Raw genomic sequence first — 18,598 nt, 5'->3', positions numbered from 1 at the left:
GCCTCATGTGTGTTTGTGGGGATATATTTTCCATTCATGATGGTCTTTTTTTTTTTTTTTTTTTTTAAATCAGATGTATTTCCAGTGGCCTGTTAGATTTGAACTGGAATCTACAGGAGAGTATTCAGAACTATTGTTTCTTCAGCTTTGTAATCAGCCTGGGCAGAAGCAGTGATAGAAAACAAGCCCTAAAGAAGCTTGCAGATCCTTAGAGATGACTTGGTCAGAGCCAATTTCAGAAATTTTAGGGCAGCTACTGAAGGTTCCAGGACCTCAGCAAAGAACACTGTGGATTCCCACCTACGCCCCCCCCCCATGCCCATAGCTTCCATGGCAATAGAATGACTGTCTCATCCAAAGAGTCATTCTGTCATCTGCTGTTCCCTACACCAATGAGAACTGTACCCTATGAACTCTGACCATTGCAGGAGCCTCTTGGAGAAATCTCCCATTCAGGGATGAGAGGGGCTGGAGTGGAAAAGGCACTGACAGAGCTCCATAATTGCCTCCCCAAAGCACGTCAATGTTCAACAATGGCAAGATAAACCCCCATGAATCTTGGAGGTACAATGTTGAGGAGGGTCCCCTCAAACTTAGATCCAACTACAGGTCCTTATTATGGTCTCTGAAGAGAGGAGGAGGAGAGGAGAAGGAAGGAGGTTTCCTCTTCTTTTTCAGATATATACAAAGTTCAATTCACTTTGATCAGGTTTAACCAAATCATTCCATCAAAAGACAAAGAGGTAAACCTCAACAGGTGATTAAGGAAATAATATACAGATGGGCCCTCAGTATCCGCAAGGGTTCTGCTCCCGGAACACCCATGGATACCAAAATCCACAGGTGATTGAATCCACAGATTTCAGGCCCCCAACCCCTCTGAACCCAACCAGAGCTGTGCTCTGCTCACATCTGGAGAAGTTTCTGAGGGCCAGAGATGCCTCCCCGGCCTTTAGAAGGGTGAAAATTGCAACTTGCCGTTTTTGGCCTGCTAGATGATTTTTGGCCTGCTGGAGGTCTTCTGATTTAAAAGATCAAATTCCCAGGTTATGAATTTGGGGGTAATGCAGGTTGCCTGTGGTTTATTTTCAGAGGTGCCTCCATTTTTTGGGGTTGGTGATGGTGCATGTAGCACTTTTTGAGTGCAAGAACACTTTGACGGAAGCAAGTCAAAAAGTGAGAAAATATCATTCATCCAGTCATGCATTAGAAAATGTATGACTTTATGATGGAATGCAAACGCATTGTGCCATTTAAAAACACTCTATTTTTTATGCATAAAAAGAGTGCCTTGGGACCTCAATAGAAACACGCATATTAAACAATATTCTTCATCAAATGATATCAAATTAAATAACATCACATAAAGCAATGTAAAATGAAACCTTTTCATATGCATAACCTTTTAAACTATGCAATCCTGTGCATCTCTATCAGAAGTAAATCTAACTGTGTTCCGTTGGGCTTGCTCCCAGGAAAGCACACATAGCATTTCAGCCAAAAACTGTATAGTGTCCTTTCTTGGTAAGGGTAGGAGTGAGGGCTGCTTGCTCCTGAGCTCTGCAACAATCTGGGCCCAAATTAGCCATAGAGCAAAACCACGTGGGTTATAATTGCAGGCACTTCCAAGCAGGGAAGTCAATGCAAGCAGTTGTGGATGGCCACTGTCAGTGTTCAATGGTCAAACTGTACATTATATTAAATGCAACATGAAGGGCCAAGCTGCACATTAAGAACACATGAGTTTGGCTATTGCTTTTCATTTTTTTTTTTAAACTAGTACAAGGGGAAGTCACAAAACTCAATGAAACCGAGGCAGTGGGTGGGGGGCTTTAGGTGTTAGTCCCTACTGTTATTCTGAACTCAACATCATGCATCCTGCCCTTGAAAGCTTTCTTTAAACTGTAAATAGCTTGCAGGGAAAGGGAATTGCCACTGGGGCTGGAACCTGCAGGGGAGAATGTCCCCTACCTTCTGGGCCGATGAGCATAGGGATTTTGGTGCACGGGGAGGGATCTTTGACACCGGTTCTGTGTTGTTTCCATAGAAAATCATTCCTGGAAGCAACTATTTCTTGCAAAATAGGGGAATTTTGCACTTCTAGGGAATTTTCAGCAGGAAAATGAAATGGAGGAGGGGCAGGGTGACCTTCCTTGTTGGCATCCTTCAGTCTCGGAAGACTATGGTATCACGCTCTGAATAGTGGTTCTGGAACAGAGTGTCCTCTCCAGTGTGCGAAGCCTGGGTAAAGTAGATATGGAGGATAGGCTGTTTCCCATGCAGCAAATCCCCCCTCTCCACGTCGCTGAAATGGTCCAATGGAAAGGCAGAAGCCAATACGGTTGGTTCCAGCGGCGTCGCAGGAGTTGCCAGAACGTGACTGTGTTCAGCCATGAACTGCCTCAGGGACTCCGGCTCCGGATTTTGCCTTGAGGTTGACTCCTGAAGCCTTTTCCATAACTGGATGTAGCCACAAGGCAGTGGAGGTTTGGGATCAGAGTTTTCCTTCTCTCAGATGAGCTGCCTTCCCAGGCTGATGAGTCCCATCTACCCGGTGGCTGTTTAATCGCCTTTTACGACAAGTACAGCAAAACTGAGGGCCTATTCTTATCCCCCAGCCCCCAGGGTGACCAGACGTCCTCTTTTTCCAGGATATGTCCTCTATTCTGGAACAGAACTTAAATGTCCTCCTTTTCCCTATGAGCAGACTCCTGCAGGCAGCGAAAAGTCGTCTTGAAATTAATAATTTATTTGTAATAAATTATATGCAATTTAGTTTTAAATTTAATAATAAGTAATTATTATGTATTTAAATTAACCACAGGAAATCAATATACAAATGTTTTTCGCTTTTATTTTGTCATGTTCTACATTTTTCTTGGATGTCCAAATTTTGGAATATCTTGTCCTCTTTTGTGGTTCTGGTTATCCTAGGGGGGGGGGAACTGTGTTCTTCAGTCATGATGCCCACTTGGGGAATGCCATGGTGCTCTCTGTGGGGAAAAAAGGGAGATCCTTCTGGGTTTAAGCCTGTCTCATACTCATACACAATACCTGACCATTTTCTGTCAAAGATATGATACTACTGTTGTTTTGGATTTTTTTTAAGTGACCCAAGATAACTACCCCCTTTCCTGAGTGCTTCATACTCTACATTACTTGAATAAGCATGAATACCTGAATAAGCATTACCTCCAGGTGATCAAACAGGGAGACATTTTACAATACATTATGGAGGAACTGGGGTTTTATATTTGCTTTCATGCCACTAATGTAAGTATATTGTGAGAGGAGGGCTTGTAAATTGTAAAAGAATTTACTGTTCTTTTAAATTTTTATTTTATTTTTATTAGTTTTTTTTTTTTTTACTGTTTTAGATTTATTTACTACAGCTGGCCACCAAATGCATTAGCCCAGGAATCTTCACAACACCCCCATAAAGTAGTCCAGATTTAGTGTACAGTATATTTATTAAATGTTTATTGTGCCTTTCCTGGAAGGAGCTCAGGACAGTGTTCTCCACCTGCCCATGTTACCCTAACAACAACTTTGTGAAGTATGTCTGTGTGTGTGTGTGTGTGTGTGTGTGTGTGTGTGTGTGTGTGTGTGTGTGTGTGTGAGAGAGAGAGAGAGAGAGAGAGAGAGAGAGAGAGAGAGTCCCTTTGGCTCTGTGACATATGGGAGGGCAAAGCTGAGATTTCCATATGTAACTCAGGTGACTTTCTGGCTTATAACCTCTGTGCCATGGTGGGGGGAGCATTATTGCCAACTTGGGCACCCCTTGGCTAACCTGTGTGTACTATAAGGCTCGATACATGATCTTCACCCAGAAAAGTAGGCTGATTCAACAAAGCACCAGCTCCTCAATGCGTTTTTACCGGTAATTGATGTCTCAGTGACTATTGATCATTTAATTTCTGTCTCCAAACAAGTACGAATTAAGAATTTTCAGCCTTTTAAACCTCATTGCACATCAAAAACAGACAGACGAGGAGAGGGAACAAAAGCCAGTGACTGTAACCTCTCCTTGCTGCTGTCTCCTGGCCTGCAGACTGAAAGCAGCCGGTCCTGAAACACTGTCCTTTGTGCCTCTGACTCTTCCCCAGGCCGCTTCCTTTGGCTGTGGAATAGAAAGTGTGAGCTCATCATTCTCCAGTGGTAATTCATCGCTTGGGTGCCTTCAGAGCTGGAATATTTATACTTCCCACCAGCTGCTACACTCACCCAGCTGCCTGCATCTGGTGCAACCTACTTCTCCTGTTCACATTTAGCTCTCTGCTGAAAGAACAGATGTAATGAGATGGCTGGTGCTAGCACTATCAGAACGTCATCAGAGCTAGGAGTCAAAGGGGCAAAATGTCCAAGTATGTGCTGTGTCCTCTTTTTTAAGGGAGAGATGCACCAGTGCGATGCTTAGAGAACTTGGTAGCCATTGTAGTGTCTTGGGGCCAAACTTGATGAGATGTTAAATATGTTTTTGTTTAGTCAGGGGCTTATTTTTTACTCTGAAGGAGTACATAGGCCCAAACCTGACTGGGAACATGGCATGGAGGTAGTGGATATTTCCCCAACCCCAAAGGTGCCATTTGCTACAATGGCACCTCAAGTTGCCTATCACAGCTTCATATGTGACAAGGAGTACTAACAGCTGATATCTGGTGTTTATTGGTTGTATGTAATGCTTCTTTATTAAATAGGAAACAATGGAGCGAAAAGGGAATTTAGGGTGAGAGAGGGCATGCAAAATTTACTATTCCTGTAGAAATTAGGACTCCTGTGATTGGTTTCCAGAAGTGATGAGGTAGGATTGGTTGGGAGTAGAAGGAGTCGATTGGAGATCAACAGTTGCCTTTCTAACAAACTCTTCTAACGAGACAACTGTTGAGTGAAGAAACAAAGCTGCTTGAACCATAGATACTGTACTCTGGATATGGTCACTTAGAGTTGGTTTTGTTTATTACTTTTGTTTTAAATAATCCACTTGGTTTAGTTATGCTGTTATGAGCAAAGTTTACGGGTTGCCTTTGCGGTGTGGTTTGGATTGTCAAATCCCCCGCGAAACATGAAACGGTAATCTACTGTAGGGAACAGCAGAGTGAGAGAAAAGACTCAAGTGATGACAGTAGGTCAGAGGGTCCAGCAAGGTCCTGAGGAGAAACCATACCATGGTGTCAATGCAGGTTGAGATCTCATGAATCTGCTGCTGCAGAGTGAACGTAAGCCCTGACCTAGTCGATGATGGGCTCAATCCAAAAGGCACCCTGGGCTGACCCAAGTCTCTTGCGCCAGCCCATTGTTGTTGTGAAAGTGCCATAAAGCACTTTTGCACCGACTTAAGAGGAAGGAGGCCAGCGCACTGACATGCACTGGCCTCCAGATGCCAAAATGGGCCCTGCTGCTCTGGCGGATGGGTAAGTATGCGATGGCCTTTCCAGGCCAGCACAGAGGTCTGGGGGGACATGGGGAGGGCAGGAGGGAGGCATTCTGGGATGGAGGAAGGACTGGTGGTGGGCGGGCCCATGGATGGGAAGTGGGAAAGTGGGAGGTGGGGCTGGGACCAGGCAGTTATGCCGGATCCTTTGTTATGCCCATTCCCGGGCAACCCAGGTCAGCTCCAGGCTGCTTGGATATGCACCACCTCTTTAAGTGCACCACCTCTTTAGGTGGCTCAGATCTGAGTAGACCCATTGGAGCTGAAGCAATTCCCCTTGCCCCAGGCTGAGCCGCTTGCAACCTGAAACGTGCATTGGTTATGGGACAAGCATGCAGGCCTCCCCATTCCAGAGCAAGTTAGGGTTGTGCAAGATGTGTTTTAATGTCTTGTTTGGGTTGGTGCGAGTGTATATAATTTCAACTTTCTGGATAACGTGGAAATACCTTTAATGTACTTGGAGACTTCAAATAAGGAACTGCATGCAATATGTACTATATTGGAATTGCAACACAATCGCACTGTGGGAGATGGTGCAGCATCATTGTTCAGAAATAAGAGATACTCATTATCCTTAATGGAACTTTGTCATCCAGATTAGAGAGCATTTACACTAATTTAACCTTTACCTTTTCCAGAAGTATCTTCCCATTCCTTGCAAAAACTTACAAGTTAGTGGCTCTATCACTGTGCCTGTTTAGGACATTGTCACTGGTGTTCTGTTGCATTATATACCCAAATGAAAATGAATTACCATAACTGTTTCCTTCTGAGGAAAAGTATATCTGGGAAACAAAATCATCCCAGAAATAATTGGATTCCCACTGGGCTACCTTTATACCCCAGCTAACCTTTGTTAGTTTAGGCTGGTTGATTTTCATTTCTATACTATACACACTTGCCTGGCGAATAACTTCTGAGTCAACATGCATAGTACTGTATTGCATGATGAGCATTTATATGGCTTACAAGTATAAAGCATAAGACGCAGTAGCACACATTTTGTGTGTTTCCATGTGTGTTTACAGGACATATGTACACTGCCAACCAGTGGCATAGCTAATGATCATATAGCCCAGTGCCAAGCTCAAAATGTTGCCCCGGAAGTGATGTCACAACCAGAAAGTGATGTCACGCCTGGGCTTTTTCAAAAGTGAAAAGGCATCTATCTGCCACCTGGGGTCAAAGAAGACTTATAGCCCCCCCCCCAAACAAATTAAATTAAGTAAATAAATAAAAAGTGTGCCCCTGGTAGGTTTGAGACACTGTGTTGGGGTGAAGAGGGATGGTTATTCTTCTCTTGCTAAATATAAGAGGGGCATCTCCTGAACAACAATCAGTCTCATAGGTCAGTTCTGAGTTAAGAAAATCTACTTTTTGTTCTATAAGGCAGTTGTGTTTTCATTTTCTGGTTAATTGGCCATAACTTTTGATAGAATACAGATATTCCAGTGGGGTTTGTTTCACTGCATTCTACATTAAATTACCTTTCCAATGATATGTAACATGATGGTATTAATCATATATATCAAGATTTTCACAATTTTGGTCACTAGTGTCAAGCTCATCTTGTTGCCCCCCTAAAGCTTGATGCCCGGTGCACCTGCTACCCCCTGCACCCCCTTAGCTATGCCACTGCTGCCAACTCACATGGCCTTTTGTCTTCCTACAGGCCACTCAAAGGGGGGAGTGAGCCACTTAATGCTCACACCTCAGTTATCATCCTCTCCCTGATGGAGTACCTCCTTGATTTGCTTTTTACCAGCTTTCTGATGGGGGCCTCCTTGATTTGCTTAACAAAAATCTGGGCCCCATCCTCCCTCTGAATCTCAGATTACTAGCTTCGTAATACAAAGAACTGGGCAGATACAATTTTGCCATGTAAGAGCAGCTGATCCTATGTTGAAATTATAACTCCTTGAACTTGTTTCCAAATTCCGTAACGTTAGTTGAACATTGCGTTGCATTTATATCCCTGTCTAGATCAGGTCCCTGCTTAGGTGCCACCTAAAGTGAAAATACGTCCCTAAATATACGACACCCTCATTGACGGGTCATCTCTGGCCAGACTCATGTGAACACATGAAGCTGCATTATGCTGACTCAAACCATTGGTTCATCTAGCACAGTATTGTATGGTTTACACCAAGTGGCAGCAGCTCTCCAGGGTTTCAGATGGGAGGGGGGGAGTATTTCCTTGTCCTACCTGGAGATGCCAGGGACTGAACCGGGGAATTTCTGGGTGTCAAGTAAGCACCCTACCACTGAGAAAAGGCCCATTCTCATATGATAAGCCTCTGTACTATAAATGTAGCAGAGCAAATTGGAGGCGGGGAGGAAATTGAAGGTTTGGTTTTTTTGTTTCACAAAGGGATGCTGTCTTAGCTGGGGGGGGCGCAATAAGTTTCGTAAGGAGCCTCACCGCAGTGTGCAAGCAGCTCCTCCCCTCCCCTTTGGAGCCATGTGGGCGGGGGAGGGGAAACGGAGGCAAATGGCCCCCAAGGGGAGGGGGAGGAGCCGCTAGCATGCTGTAGGGAAGCTCCCTGCAAAATTTAGTGCGCCGCCCCCCCTCTAGCTACGCCGGTGCAAAGGGACATAATGATCTTAAATAGTTTGTTGCACTGAGAGTAGCTATTTGGAAAGTGTTTTTTTTTTTTAATTAAAAAAAAAAAAGCTCACAGTAGGCTTCTTTTTTAAGTACAGTTCTAGGTTGGAAACTTTCATTCTGGGTGTGCATTTGGTGCCCAGATGGTGAAGGCACACACTGGAGCCCATCACACTGTCAGGGCAGACGGGTACATATGTAAATATTTTGCTTTCTCCCCTATAATATTTGGCTTTGTCTAATCTAATTGCTGTCAAAGGCAGAATGCTAGGAGCGCAAGAGGAAAGCAAACAATGAACACCTCTGGTAACTTTGGAAGATTCTAACCCGCCTCTGTTGCAACTAGCAATTTGGTTGCATAATGTTTTACTCACCCTCCAATTTTGTGGCATGTCACTTCGGTTCATGCCAAGTGCAGGCTCGTGACCGAGTGTGGCTGAAAACCTTGTTTTATACAGAGAAATGACGGAAGAGATTGACTCTGCTTCGGTATCAAATCCCATGGGCAAGGGGCATTACTGTGGAGGATGCAGAGCTCAGTCCTAAGGCGGCACCGCCGTTGGGTGTAGTGGTGCTGAAGTGGCTGCATCGCGGCAACCACTGGAGATCTCCTTGGGGAAAGTTCCAAGTCTCGCAATGGGGCTTCTCAAGTCTACACTGGCTATTTTGCCGGCGCAGAATTGAGAGACTCCATTTGGGGCCAGAAGGCCCAGCACAGAGTTCAGGATCCAGCAGCCCCACTTCACTCCCACTCTGGTACTTCCCCCCACCCTGGAATGCTTCCCCCTTGCCCTCAAAGCCCTCACTGCCGCCCAGAGCTCTGACCTAGCTCCAGGCTGGTGCTGGAACTGACTCTGTGCAGGGTGTTGTGGGCGTGCCTTATGGCATGTTTGTGTCACCCAGTGCCAGCACTGCCCAGCTCAGGTTTGGGCCCACAGTTAGTAAGAGCTTTCAAGAGATTTTTAGCTTAGGGCCCAATCCTAAACTCTCCCAGCACCGGCGCTGAGCCCTAGCTCAGGCACTGGTGCCATAAAGGTGCCGTAAAGCATGTTTATGGCACCTGGAGCGTAGGGATCACTGGCGCTGGGCCAGCACTGGTGAGGTGCTGGGTCCAGTGCCAGCAGAAGGAGGATGCGCCTTCACCAGGGGTAAGTGAAACTGCTGGGCAGCAGTGGGGCCTCTGGGGGGTGGGGGGAAGGCAGGGGGGTCAGAACGAAGGTGGGGTGGAGGGAGGAACTGGGGTGGGAGGGTGGCGGGACTGGCAGGGCCCTGCTCTACCAGATCCTAAATTCTATGTCAGGCTGGAAGGAAGCTCTCACTTCTGTGCCAACAAAATACGGGGCATGGGCTTTCTTCACGGCAAGGGGACTTCTGTTTCCCCAAAGAGACTCCCAACAGTTTCCTGGAGACCTTTGGATACTGCTTTGGTAGCTGCTTTGGTGCCACTGCTCCAGCAGGCACCAGGAAGCATAGAATTGGGCTGCCATCCTTACTCCTGCATGAAACAAAGACCACATACATAGTAATCACATTCGTGTCTTGTTATCTTTCCCTCTCCTTTCCCATCCCTTGTGCTCTTCCCCCACTTTTGAAATATAGATGTTAGGTTTCTCAGAGACCAAGAATATGAGGTGAGAGCTATCGCCTTCATGTTGTTTTGGTTTTTAGGAAGCTACATGGACATCTTCTCTAATCTGACAGTATCTCTTCTGACATTCTTGCCAGTTCAGTCAATCACAAATTAAAAAAAAACAACCCAGGATAAGCACCATGCATTTGCATCTGTTTCAATCAGGGGATAGTTATTTAAGATATTGTGAAAACGGCATGTCTAAGCTGGGTTTTGGGGTTATGAATTTGTTGGGTGCCCTTCGTTAGAGATCAGCTTGTTTTTAACATTCCTTCTTGCTTCTTGCTTGCAGGAGCAATTGACCAGTGTTCGTACATCAAGTACCACTATTCCTCAGCAACAATTCCCAAGAACCTCACCTACAATATAACTAAGACAATCCGCCAGGATGAGTGGCATGCCCTGCGTAAGTTGTTCCATGTTTCTTGCCTTCTCTCTGTCTTAATGGACGTTCAACAGGCATGGTTTTGGATCTTCAGCGGGGATCTTGGAATGGGGGAAAAGAAGCCTGACTTTTTGCGGGTCTAGACTTCTGTTTTGATTTTGTGTTCATGCAGGCACAATGCAGTAGTCACGGGCAACAAAGCACTGACTGTTGTTGCATTAAATCTGGATGACGCTATGAGAATCAGTGCTATGATTTTTAATCCAGTCTGACTACTGGTGTGAGAAGAGTTTAATTCATGATCTTTCTGCTATGGTGCCATTTCCATCTGAATTTGAAATTAGTGCGTAAGAGGTAACAAGAACATCTTTGGGACACCACTTTTAATTGATTGATGTTGCCATATGATTTTTTTTTAATCCAGTGATTTTTTTTTTTAGGGCGATATGATCTTTCAAGTGTTGTGGCACACACCCAGATCCCATGTGAAGGGTCTCTTTGAGGCCTAGCCCCTCAGTAGAAATTGTAGAGTGGCGTGACTGAATATATGGTCTTTGCTTCCCCTCACTTGCTGATTGATACAAGGAAGGAGCTTGGTTTCCACTCAGGATATGGGTTTGTGTCATTCATGCTTATGTGTCATTCATCACTATGCTCTTCAGTAGTCGCAGCATCAAGGTCTCTCTAGCCAATGCTTATGAGGCTGAAGCCCTTTTCTGTAGTACCCTAAGCCTTGCCTCCCGACTCCCATACTCAAGCCTTCTCCACTAGCCCACAGAAGGCCTCAAGAAGCATGGATGATTGTCAAGATTGCCAGTGGGCATCAGATCGTACGTTATAGTCTCTGAAGCAACAGGGCATGACAGGGAAAGAGTTGCCTTCAGATACATGACTGACGTTAGAGATTTTGTCCACCATGGCACTTGAGGTGAGGAGAGGGGGCATTTCTTGTCAGACGGAAGAAGCATGATTTCCTTATGGTCATGTGGTGGCACAGCAATAAGAAACACTTGCTACTCCTGGGCTTAAAGATGCTTTTTCAGAAAAAGACAAAAAGGGGGTTGTTAGGAGATTCTTTCCAACCGTGAGTCTTGGAGTGTCAGACAGAGAGACAAATGTCAGGCTTCTGATGTGATGTCCTGGAAGCTCTGAATAACTTAGCTCTGAAGGCAAGAAATAGCTCTGAAGCTCTATACAAAATATAGAGGACCATCCCTGCAGCAGCAAAAAGTGACAGATTCTCCCCCCCCCAACCCCAAACTTTTGGGGGGATGTAGGAGCCCTATGGGTTTTGATCTGGTGCTCTGAAGGGCAGAATAAAATCTAAGAAGTGCTTTCTTCTCAAACTCTATAGTTAATAGAGGAAAGCTTTGTTGGAAGTCTATATGGTGTTTCCCATGCCAACCACAAGAGGAACTTCTCACAACACTGAGTCAGACTTTTTTGGGGTGTGTGGATATATTTATTTAAAAGATTTATATACTGCTTTTCCTCTTAAAAGCTAAAATGCCTAAGGTAGCTCATAGCCTATAAAAATACAATAGAAAAATATAATAAAACAGTAAAAAAAAACCCAACCAAAACCCAAGGATATAAAAGTTTTAAAATATGGTGCAAATAAAATTGAGCAGCGTAAAATTCGGGAAACAACTTATGGGGTGTGAAGGACCACTAGATGTGCTTCAAGGGTTATTACAGTGTTTTGGATGAAAGCTTTCCCCAAATTCTACCTTGGCCGAGGAAGAGCATTTTCCCAATGAATAATCAGTGATGTCAGAAGCTTTTTCGTGGAGTAGTTTTGAATGTCACAACCATCCAAAAAGGCTACCAGATAGCACAAAGTCTCCTTTGTTGCCAAGATCATCCTCAGTTGGAGATTTGGATCATGAATGGTGCTATTTATCTCAGGCTTTGCTTCCAGTGACTTCCTGTCTCATATAAGAGTGACCGAAAGCTGAATTTCTGTGCTATATCTGTTCTGTTGTCACTTTCCCCCTTTTTACTTGTGCATATATTTACCTATTTTGTAAAATGAGTCACCTTGGATACTAACAAACCACCTTGGAGGGGGAAGGAGGGATATAAATATATGAAATAAATAGATAAATATTGATTCCTCTTGGGTACTTAGGGTATTTTTTGAAAGTCATGGTTAATCTGTCCTAGTGGTTTAGGTTTGTTCCTTGGCAATTTTACAGAATCAGATACAATGTTTTTGCTGGATTGTTGGCCAAAGGGATTAAACAATGGATTTCTTGTTCCACCAACACAATCATGCAGCAGAATCTACATCAGACAGCCTATTCCTAAACTTTGCTGGCACAGCCAGGCCACATGGCCTGAACTGCATCCAATGCACTAAGGAGGTGGCTGGATGTATTTTCCCTTACCGTGAGTAAAGCCCCAGCCACCCGTATGGGGCTCTTCCATCTGCGCCAGCTAAATAGCTGGTGGAAATGTGGGAAGCCCCATGTAGGGCTGCCCGGTTAGGGAAGGGGGTTAGGATGTGGAATGTGCTTCTGTGCCGATCCCATCCTTTTCCCGGGCTCAATCCTCCCCCTGTTCCACCCTTCCCTTGCAGAGAAATGTTGCCTCCCCACTTCTAAAACATCCTCCTGCCACCGTCTTCCAGCCCCCATGCCACCCAGCTCAATCTTATCTGTGTGGCTGGGGCAGTGAATGAATGCAGCATTGGCAGGCTGGTGTGGGCTTTTGCACCAGCCCAGCCAGCTCTCAAGTAGCTGCAAACATGCCTTATGGGGATGCCCACACCAGCTCAGCTAAGGGTTAGGATTGTGCTGTGAGCTTTAAAAAAAAAAAGTTAGCTTTGTGAGTCTCCTCGTTTCCTATGGCTACCAATAAAGAGGGTTGGGGAACACCTAATATGATATGGTGGTAGATATGGTGGTGGTATCACCATAACACTGATATGGTGGTAGAGTTTTGAGCTTTTTGGGGGGTCACAGGCTGAAGTAGATATGGTAAATTGAAACTGAATAAATTCATAAAGTATGTAAAAACCATCAAGTGGATAACATATTCAAAGAAATGTATGTATCTTATGAATTTGCAAGTGCAATTTTAATTCAAAGTTTGCATTGCAAATACCATTTTCCCCAACCGTTTACGGGTGGGTTTGATGCACATCATTGATTTACTGCCTGCTCCGAAGACTGTTCTGTCACTTACATCACACTGGAATGTAGCTAGTGGGGAAAAAAGGAACTTAGAATGCAGCTAAAAACTGCAAATGCGAACATTTTGACTGCTCTCATTTACCTCAAGGGAAACTGGTGATCATGGAAAGCCAGTTGTGAGCTGTTCCATTCATGTCTCCTATTTAATTGTTTCAGGGGTTTGCTGACATGCAGCTCAATCCTACGCAACTTATCCCGTAAGGCAGTTTCATTGGGTTGCAGCTGTGCAACTCAAACCTAAGTACATTTACTTAGTAAATGTAGGTAAGTAAGTCTCATTGAGTTTGGGACAGTAGTCCCTGATAAGTATGTTTAACGCTGTAGCTATAGATTGGAAGCCTAAACATACATACTTGGAAGTAAGTCCTATTGATCCCAGTGGGACTTCTGGGTACATATCCATACAGTTGTGCTACGTAACGTCTTTACTGGTAAAGATGCGTTTATAATCTGTGTTGCCTTTGGTGCCACCAGGCAGACCTACTGGAATGTGTTGGAGGCTCACAGCTCCCAAAGAACTTTGCAGGGCTGATTTACACCATCACTGGCTCTAGTGTGACTTGTGGCAACCTAGATGTTCACTTAGACAATCCAGAGTCTTTTTTTCCTAGATTTTCTATAGGCTGTAATGACTTGTGTGACAGCTTGGTTTGCTCCTGGAGCCCTCTGCGTGCAAGAGGTTCCTGAGAGTAAGCTTGATTTGTTGGGACCTTGAAGGGCCACAAATGGACCCTGGGAGAGAAGCACACCAGGGTAGATGCTGGCAGGTCCTCCTCCTCTTCTTTTGGAGGGTGTGAAATTGTGTTTGGAGAGTGGGAAAGAGACATGAGAGAAGCTAAATGGGGGTGGGAGTGAGGGTGGAAGCCATGGGGCCCCTCTGTACACATGTGCTGTGGCATCCAGAGCAATCTGGGCTAATGAGGAGAGATGGCTGTTTTGCCTAAATTGTATCCTTACTGAAACATATTTCTGAGATTCTGTGAACATCCTTCCAGGTTCCGTTCGCTTGCTGACCTGGTTAGTCATGTGGGCCCCACAGATCATGCCCTGTGCCAGTTCTGACTTTTGTGGGTATCTGCAAAGCAGCAAGACCTCATGTAAAAGTGTTTACTAAAAGTATTCTGTCATCTCTAAAGCACATCTAGATGATGTATGGTGACACACCGGCACAACCAATTTCCCTGAAACCCTTGAAGGATGAGGGTGTGGAAAATTGCAAGAGTGTGTGCGTGCATACCAAGGATGACTCCACGGGACAGGCAGGTGCTTTCCCCTACCAAATACTTCCTGCAATCCTTTTTACACCCCTAGCATTCACTCACGTTATAGTAAGGTAATATAACCAAGGGCCCAATACTATTCAACTTTCCAGCATCAAAGCAGCAGGAATGCAGCCCCCAAAGTAAGAGAACGAACATTTCCTTACTTTGAGGAGGTCTATGTGGGTGCCCGCCCATGGCAGAATGTAGTGCACACCCCATTGGCACAGCTGCATCAACGCTGGAAAGTTGGATAGGATTGGGCCCTAAGTCTGCAAGTGGTTATAGAAGCACCAGTCCTCTCCACCCTAGTGGCAAGAAGAAGCCATTGCTACTTCAGCCAGGCCAGGCCAGGCCAAACTCCTAGGTGCCCAGGTCCACCAGCCTATTCTCTGTGGGTAGTGGAATAAAAAAGAGGGCTTTCCCAGCTAACCTCCAGGGATGGGCTGACAAGTAACCGGTCCCCCAACTTATTTAGGACTTTAAGAGTAGCAGTCTTCACACTGAATTACACCTGGAAATTGTAACCAGTAGACAACATAGTTGAAATAATAGTGGAATGATATGGCCAAACCACCTGGCTCCTGTCAGTACTTGCACAGTGGTGGTCTGCACTAGCTGAAGTTTCTGAGTGGTCTTCAGGAAAGGCCCCATGTAGAGCACCTTGTAGTAATTCAATCTTGATAAAATCAGTGTGGTTGGCAACCTTCAGTCTCGAAAGACTATGGTATAAGCCTACAGCACCCGGTATTCCCAGGCGGTCTCCCATCCAAGTACTAACCAGGCCTGACCCTGCTTAGCTTCCGAGATCAGACAGGATCAGGCATGTGCAGGGTAACAGTTGCGGACAACCATAGCCAAGTCTGACAGATCCAGGAAAGAATGCAGTAGGTGCACCAGTCTATGCTGGTCAAAGGTTCTCTTGGCAATAGCCATCATCTGGGCATCAAGCAAAACTTGGTTCAGGAGCACCCCCAAATTGAGAACCTGGTCTTTGGAGGGGAGTGCTGCCCCATCCAGTGACAATCCATAAACTCAATTGCAAATTTCCAGACTCACAACACCTGTTTCTTGTCTGAATTAGTAACACTTATAGACTGCTATTAAACAAAAAAATAAAAATTCATCTAATTTACTCATCCAGCCCATTGCCGACTCCAGACAATGATTCAGGATTTCTACAACCTCCTCAGAACCAGATAGAATGGAGATATAGAGTGGGCGTCAAACCACATAAATCCATTTTTAGCACAATTTTTGCCTTCATCCTATAAATCCCTGCTCCCCCCATTGTAGTCTTCACTATTTCTTTGCTCTCCAAAACTAGTATTTCTAGAGTCACTCCTTCCTGTTGCCAGGCTGTTGCCTGTTGCCAGGCTGTTGCCAGAGGTGCAGTGTTGTGCCCCCATTGTTCAGTGTGTTATAAAACTTTGAGCAGGTGGTATCTACTGGGCATTTCTTTTCTGAAGGGGGGGAGGGAAGGGGAGGGTTTGTGGAACAATGCGATATTTGAGTCTGATGTACACGAAAAACCAGAGGGGAGCCTGGCTCCAGAGGACTGTCTAGATTAGATCTCATAATTTATGATTTTAGTGGTTGCTTCTTCCCTTAAAAAAAAAAAAAATCTTTTTAAAAATCCTCATTCATTTTGACATTCTCAAGATAGAACTTCAGCACCAAATTGATTGCCTGTGGAAGTGGGAGTCAGAATTTTGCTTTCCTGCAATCAGATCCTCTTCACAGCCTACTTAAACTAAGAATGGAAAAGGAGGCTGGCTGTTGTTCCCCCCTCCCAAACCTCCTCCTCTTAGGAATTTAAATGTCCATCTAATTAGACAAAATTAGGGCCCAGAATAAATTGGGAATGAAGAAGGGAAGTGAGTGATATTTTGGCTAATAACCAATAACATTTAGCAAGTGCAGCTGCTGGGGAATCCAAGTGTACCAAAGCAAAGTTGGTGTGCCCTGAGGGTTGTTTTTCCTTTTAGATAGGCTTGAGGGGATTTGGGGGCTGCTTCTCATGTCTCATCAGAACATGGTGGGTTTTTTTTAGGAATCAGTGTTCTAAGCCAGCAATTTTCAATGACTGTCATGGCACACTAATGTGCCACAGATGCTCTGCAGGTGTGCTGCAGAAATTTGGGGAGGGCCATTTATTAGTAGGGCAATTGGGAGATTTGAGCCCTCTACCAGCAGCATGGTGTGTCTTATCAATTATCCAAAAACTGATGGCATGCCTTGATATGATTTTTAGCACCTTTTCAATGTTCCATGCGATGAAAAGGTTGAAAATCGCTGTTGTAAGCAAACAGCTTTAATGATTCCTTAAATCAGTGGTCTTCAACCTTTTTTGTGCCATGACCCCAAAATAAAAAAAAGTGTGAGACTAGTGACCCACACTGTACAGTTTCCAATATGTGTGCTAGAGCAGTGGTTCCCAAACTTTTTGGCACCAGGACCCACTTTTTAAAACAGCATTCTGTTGGGACCCACATAGGTTTACCAGAATTTAAAAGAGGAGGTCTAGAATTTATTTATTTATAAGTAATAATAACCAGAAAAAGACCCTCAAACTTTATCTCTCTACATTTACACATGGCTTGCAAACTGCAGGAGCTCAGCTCCTTGCAGGGCAGTTAGCAGCTATCTTGCAAACTGCAGGAGCTGAGCTCTTTGCAGGGGAATTGCAGGGGAATTGGCAGCTGCAATATCTGATTTCTGTCTAGCCTCAGGGCTTGAGGCAATTAGTTATCAGATCTTTCCATTACCCTTTGGTGACCTACCAAAAATCTGGTTGCAACCCACCAGTGGGTCCTGACCCACAGTTTGGGAACCACTGTGCTAGAGCAACCAGGAGTGGGCAAGGACTGGGAAAGAAGAGTTACCTACACTTCCTGAAGGCTATTTTGAGAACCTTACTGCAGAGAGCCAATGCCTGGTCTTTGCCTGGCTGGAGTGTGACCCCACCTCCAGGAATAGATTTGTGATATAGAACAAGATATGAAGTGAAATAGAATAAGTCTTATCCAGTAGGGCAGTAGTTCCCCAGCTTTTTCGATTGACAGCTCCCTTTACCTACTGGGCCATTGACCAAGGCTTCCCATTAGGGCTACAATCCTATACATTATACAGGGCAATGGGTTTTTCATGAGGATTCTGCGACTCCCCTGGCTGGTTTCTGTGGCTCTCCAGGGAGCCATGGCTCACAGCCACTGCTGTTGGGCCTAGATACACTGCTTAATGCACTAGCAGGACATCTCTTAGGCAAAGGGAGCTGTTAACCTGATCTTGGCTGCTTTGCAATGCCACCCACTTAACGGCCAGTAAGGGTACTGCAAGTCTTCAACGAAACTGGACCACATAATCTGTGGCAGTGGTGGACTTCCCCCATCCCATGTCCCAGGGCAAAGCTCCGCAATGGCGCCCTCCATGGGCTATCGCCATCCCCCCGCGTACAAATCTGCTCCCCCCACTCACGGAGCCTCGTGCTACTGCAGGCTGCATCAGGGAAGCTTCCTGAAACACGGTTTTTGACCCCGTCAGGAGCCTCAGAGAGGCTTCTGCAGGATCCTAAAGGCTTGCACCTGGGGTATTTGCCCCATTGAATATAATGGGAGGTTCGCCACTGATCTGAGAACCAGTAGGAGCTTGGTTAGCATTATATAACTCCTGCCTCAGACTTTGTTCCTCAAGTTGTGTTTTGTGTCTTTATCTGTGAGGAAAAACATATTGATGCAACTAGTCGTTTTAGGGAATGACTTTCATCAGAAAGATGATAGAGGAGAAAATCCCAATCTGAAGTAGGGCTACTGTTTAAAGAAGGATGGAAAAAGATTTGAAAGATGAAAATGCGCTGTATTTCTCTGTACGTCTGGCTCGACCCATAGGCAAGTCACTGCTTCTCATCCTAGAGTGGTTGTGAGAGGGGAAAGGGATAACTTCTCACTTGCTCCTTTCTTTGAGGAAGGACCAGATACAGATCTAATAAATACATTGAACTAGAGCTGCATGCCGTTTCATATTTAAGAATGCTATCCTATGTAAGCCCCATTGAAAATAAGCCCCACTGAAATTGAACTGAGTGGGAGCTA

At 45.0% G+C, this 18,598-nt stretch overlaps 1 protein-coding gene and 1 pseudogene across 1 annotated transcript in view; one reads left to right on the top strand and one right to left on the bottom strand.

The window, feature by feature from the left end:
- The window catches only part of TMEM178B (transmembrane protein 178B), a 307,161-nt gene that overhangs the window by 71,571 nt on the left and 216,992 nt on the right, over positions 1-18,598 (top strand). The window contains exon 2 of the mRNA XM_066634398.1: positions 9,959-10,072. Coding sequence (XP_066490495.1) covers positions 9,959-10,072 — 114 coding nt within the window. The remainder of the gene's footprint in view (positions 1-9,958; positions 10,073-18,598) is intronic.
- Positions 15,240-15,356, bottom strand: LOC136657847 (5S ribosomal RNA; annotated as a pseudogene).

This window comes from Tiliqua scincoides, chromosome 7 (genome assembly GCF_035046505.1).
Source record: "Tiliqua scincoides isolate rTilSci1 chromosome 7, rTilSci1.hap2, whole genome shotgun sequence".
In the NCBI taxonomy this organism is placed as follows: Eukaryota; Metazoa; Chordata; class Lepidosauria; order Squamata; family Scincidae; genus Tiliqua; species Tiliqua scincoides.
Note: the sequence above shows the minus strand (reverse complement) of the source record. Positions and strands in the feature narration are given on the sequence as shown.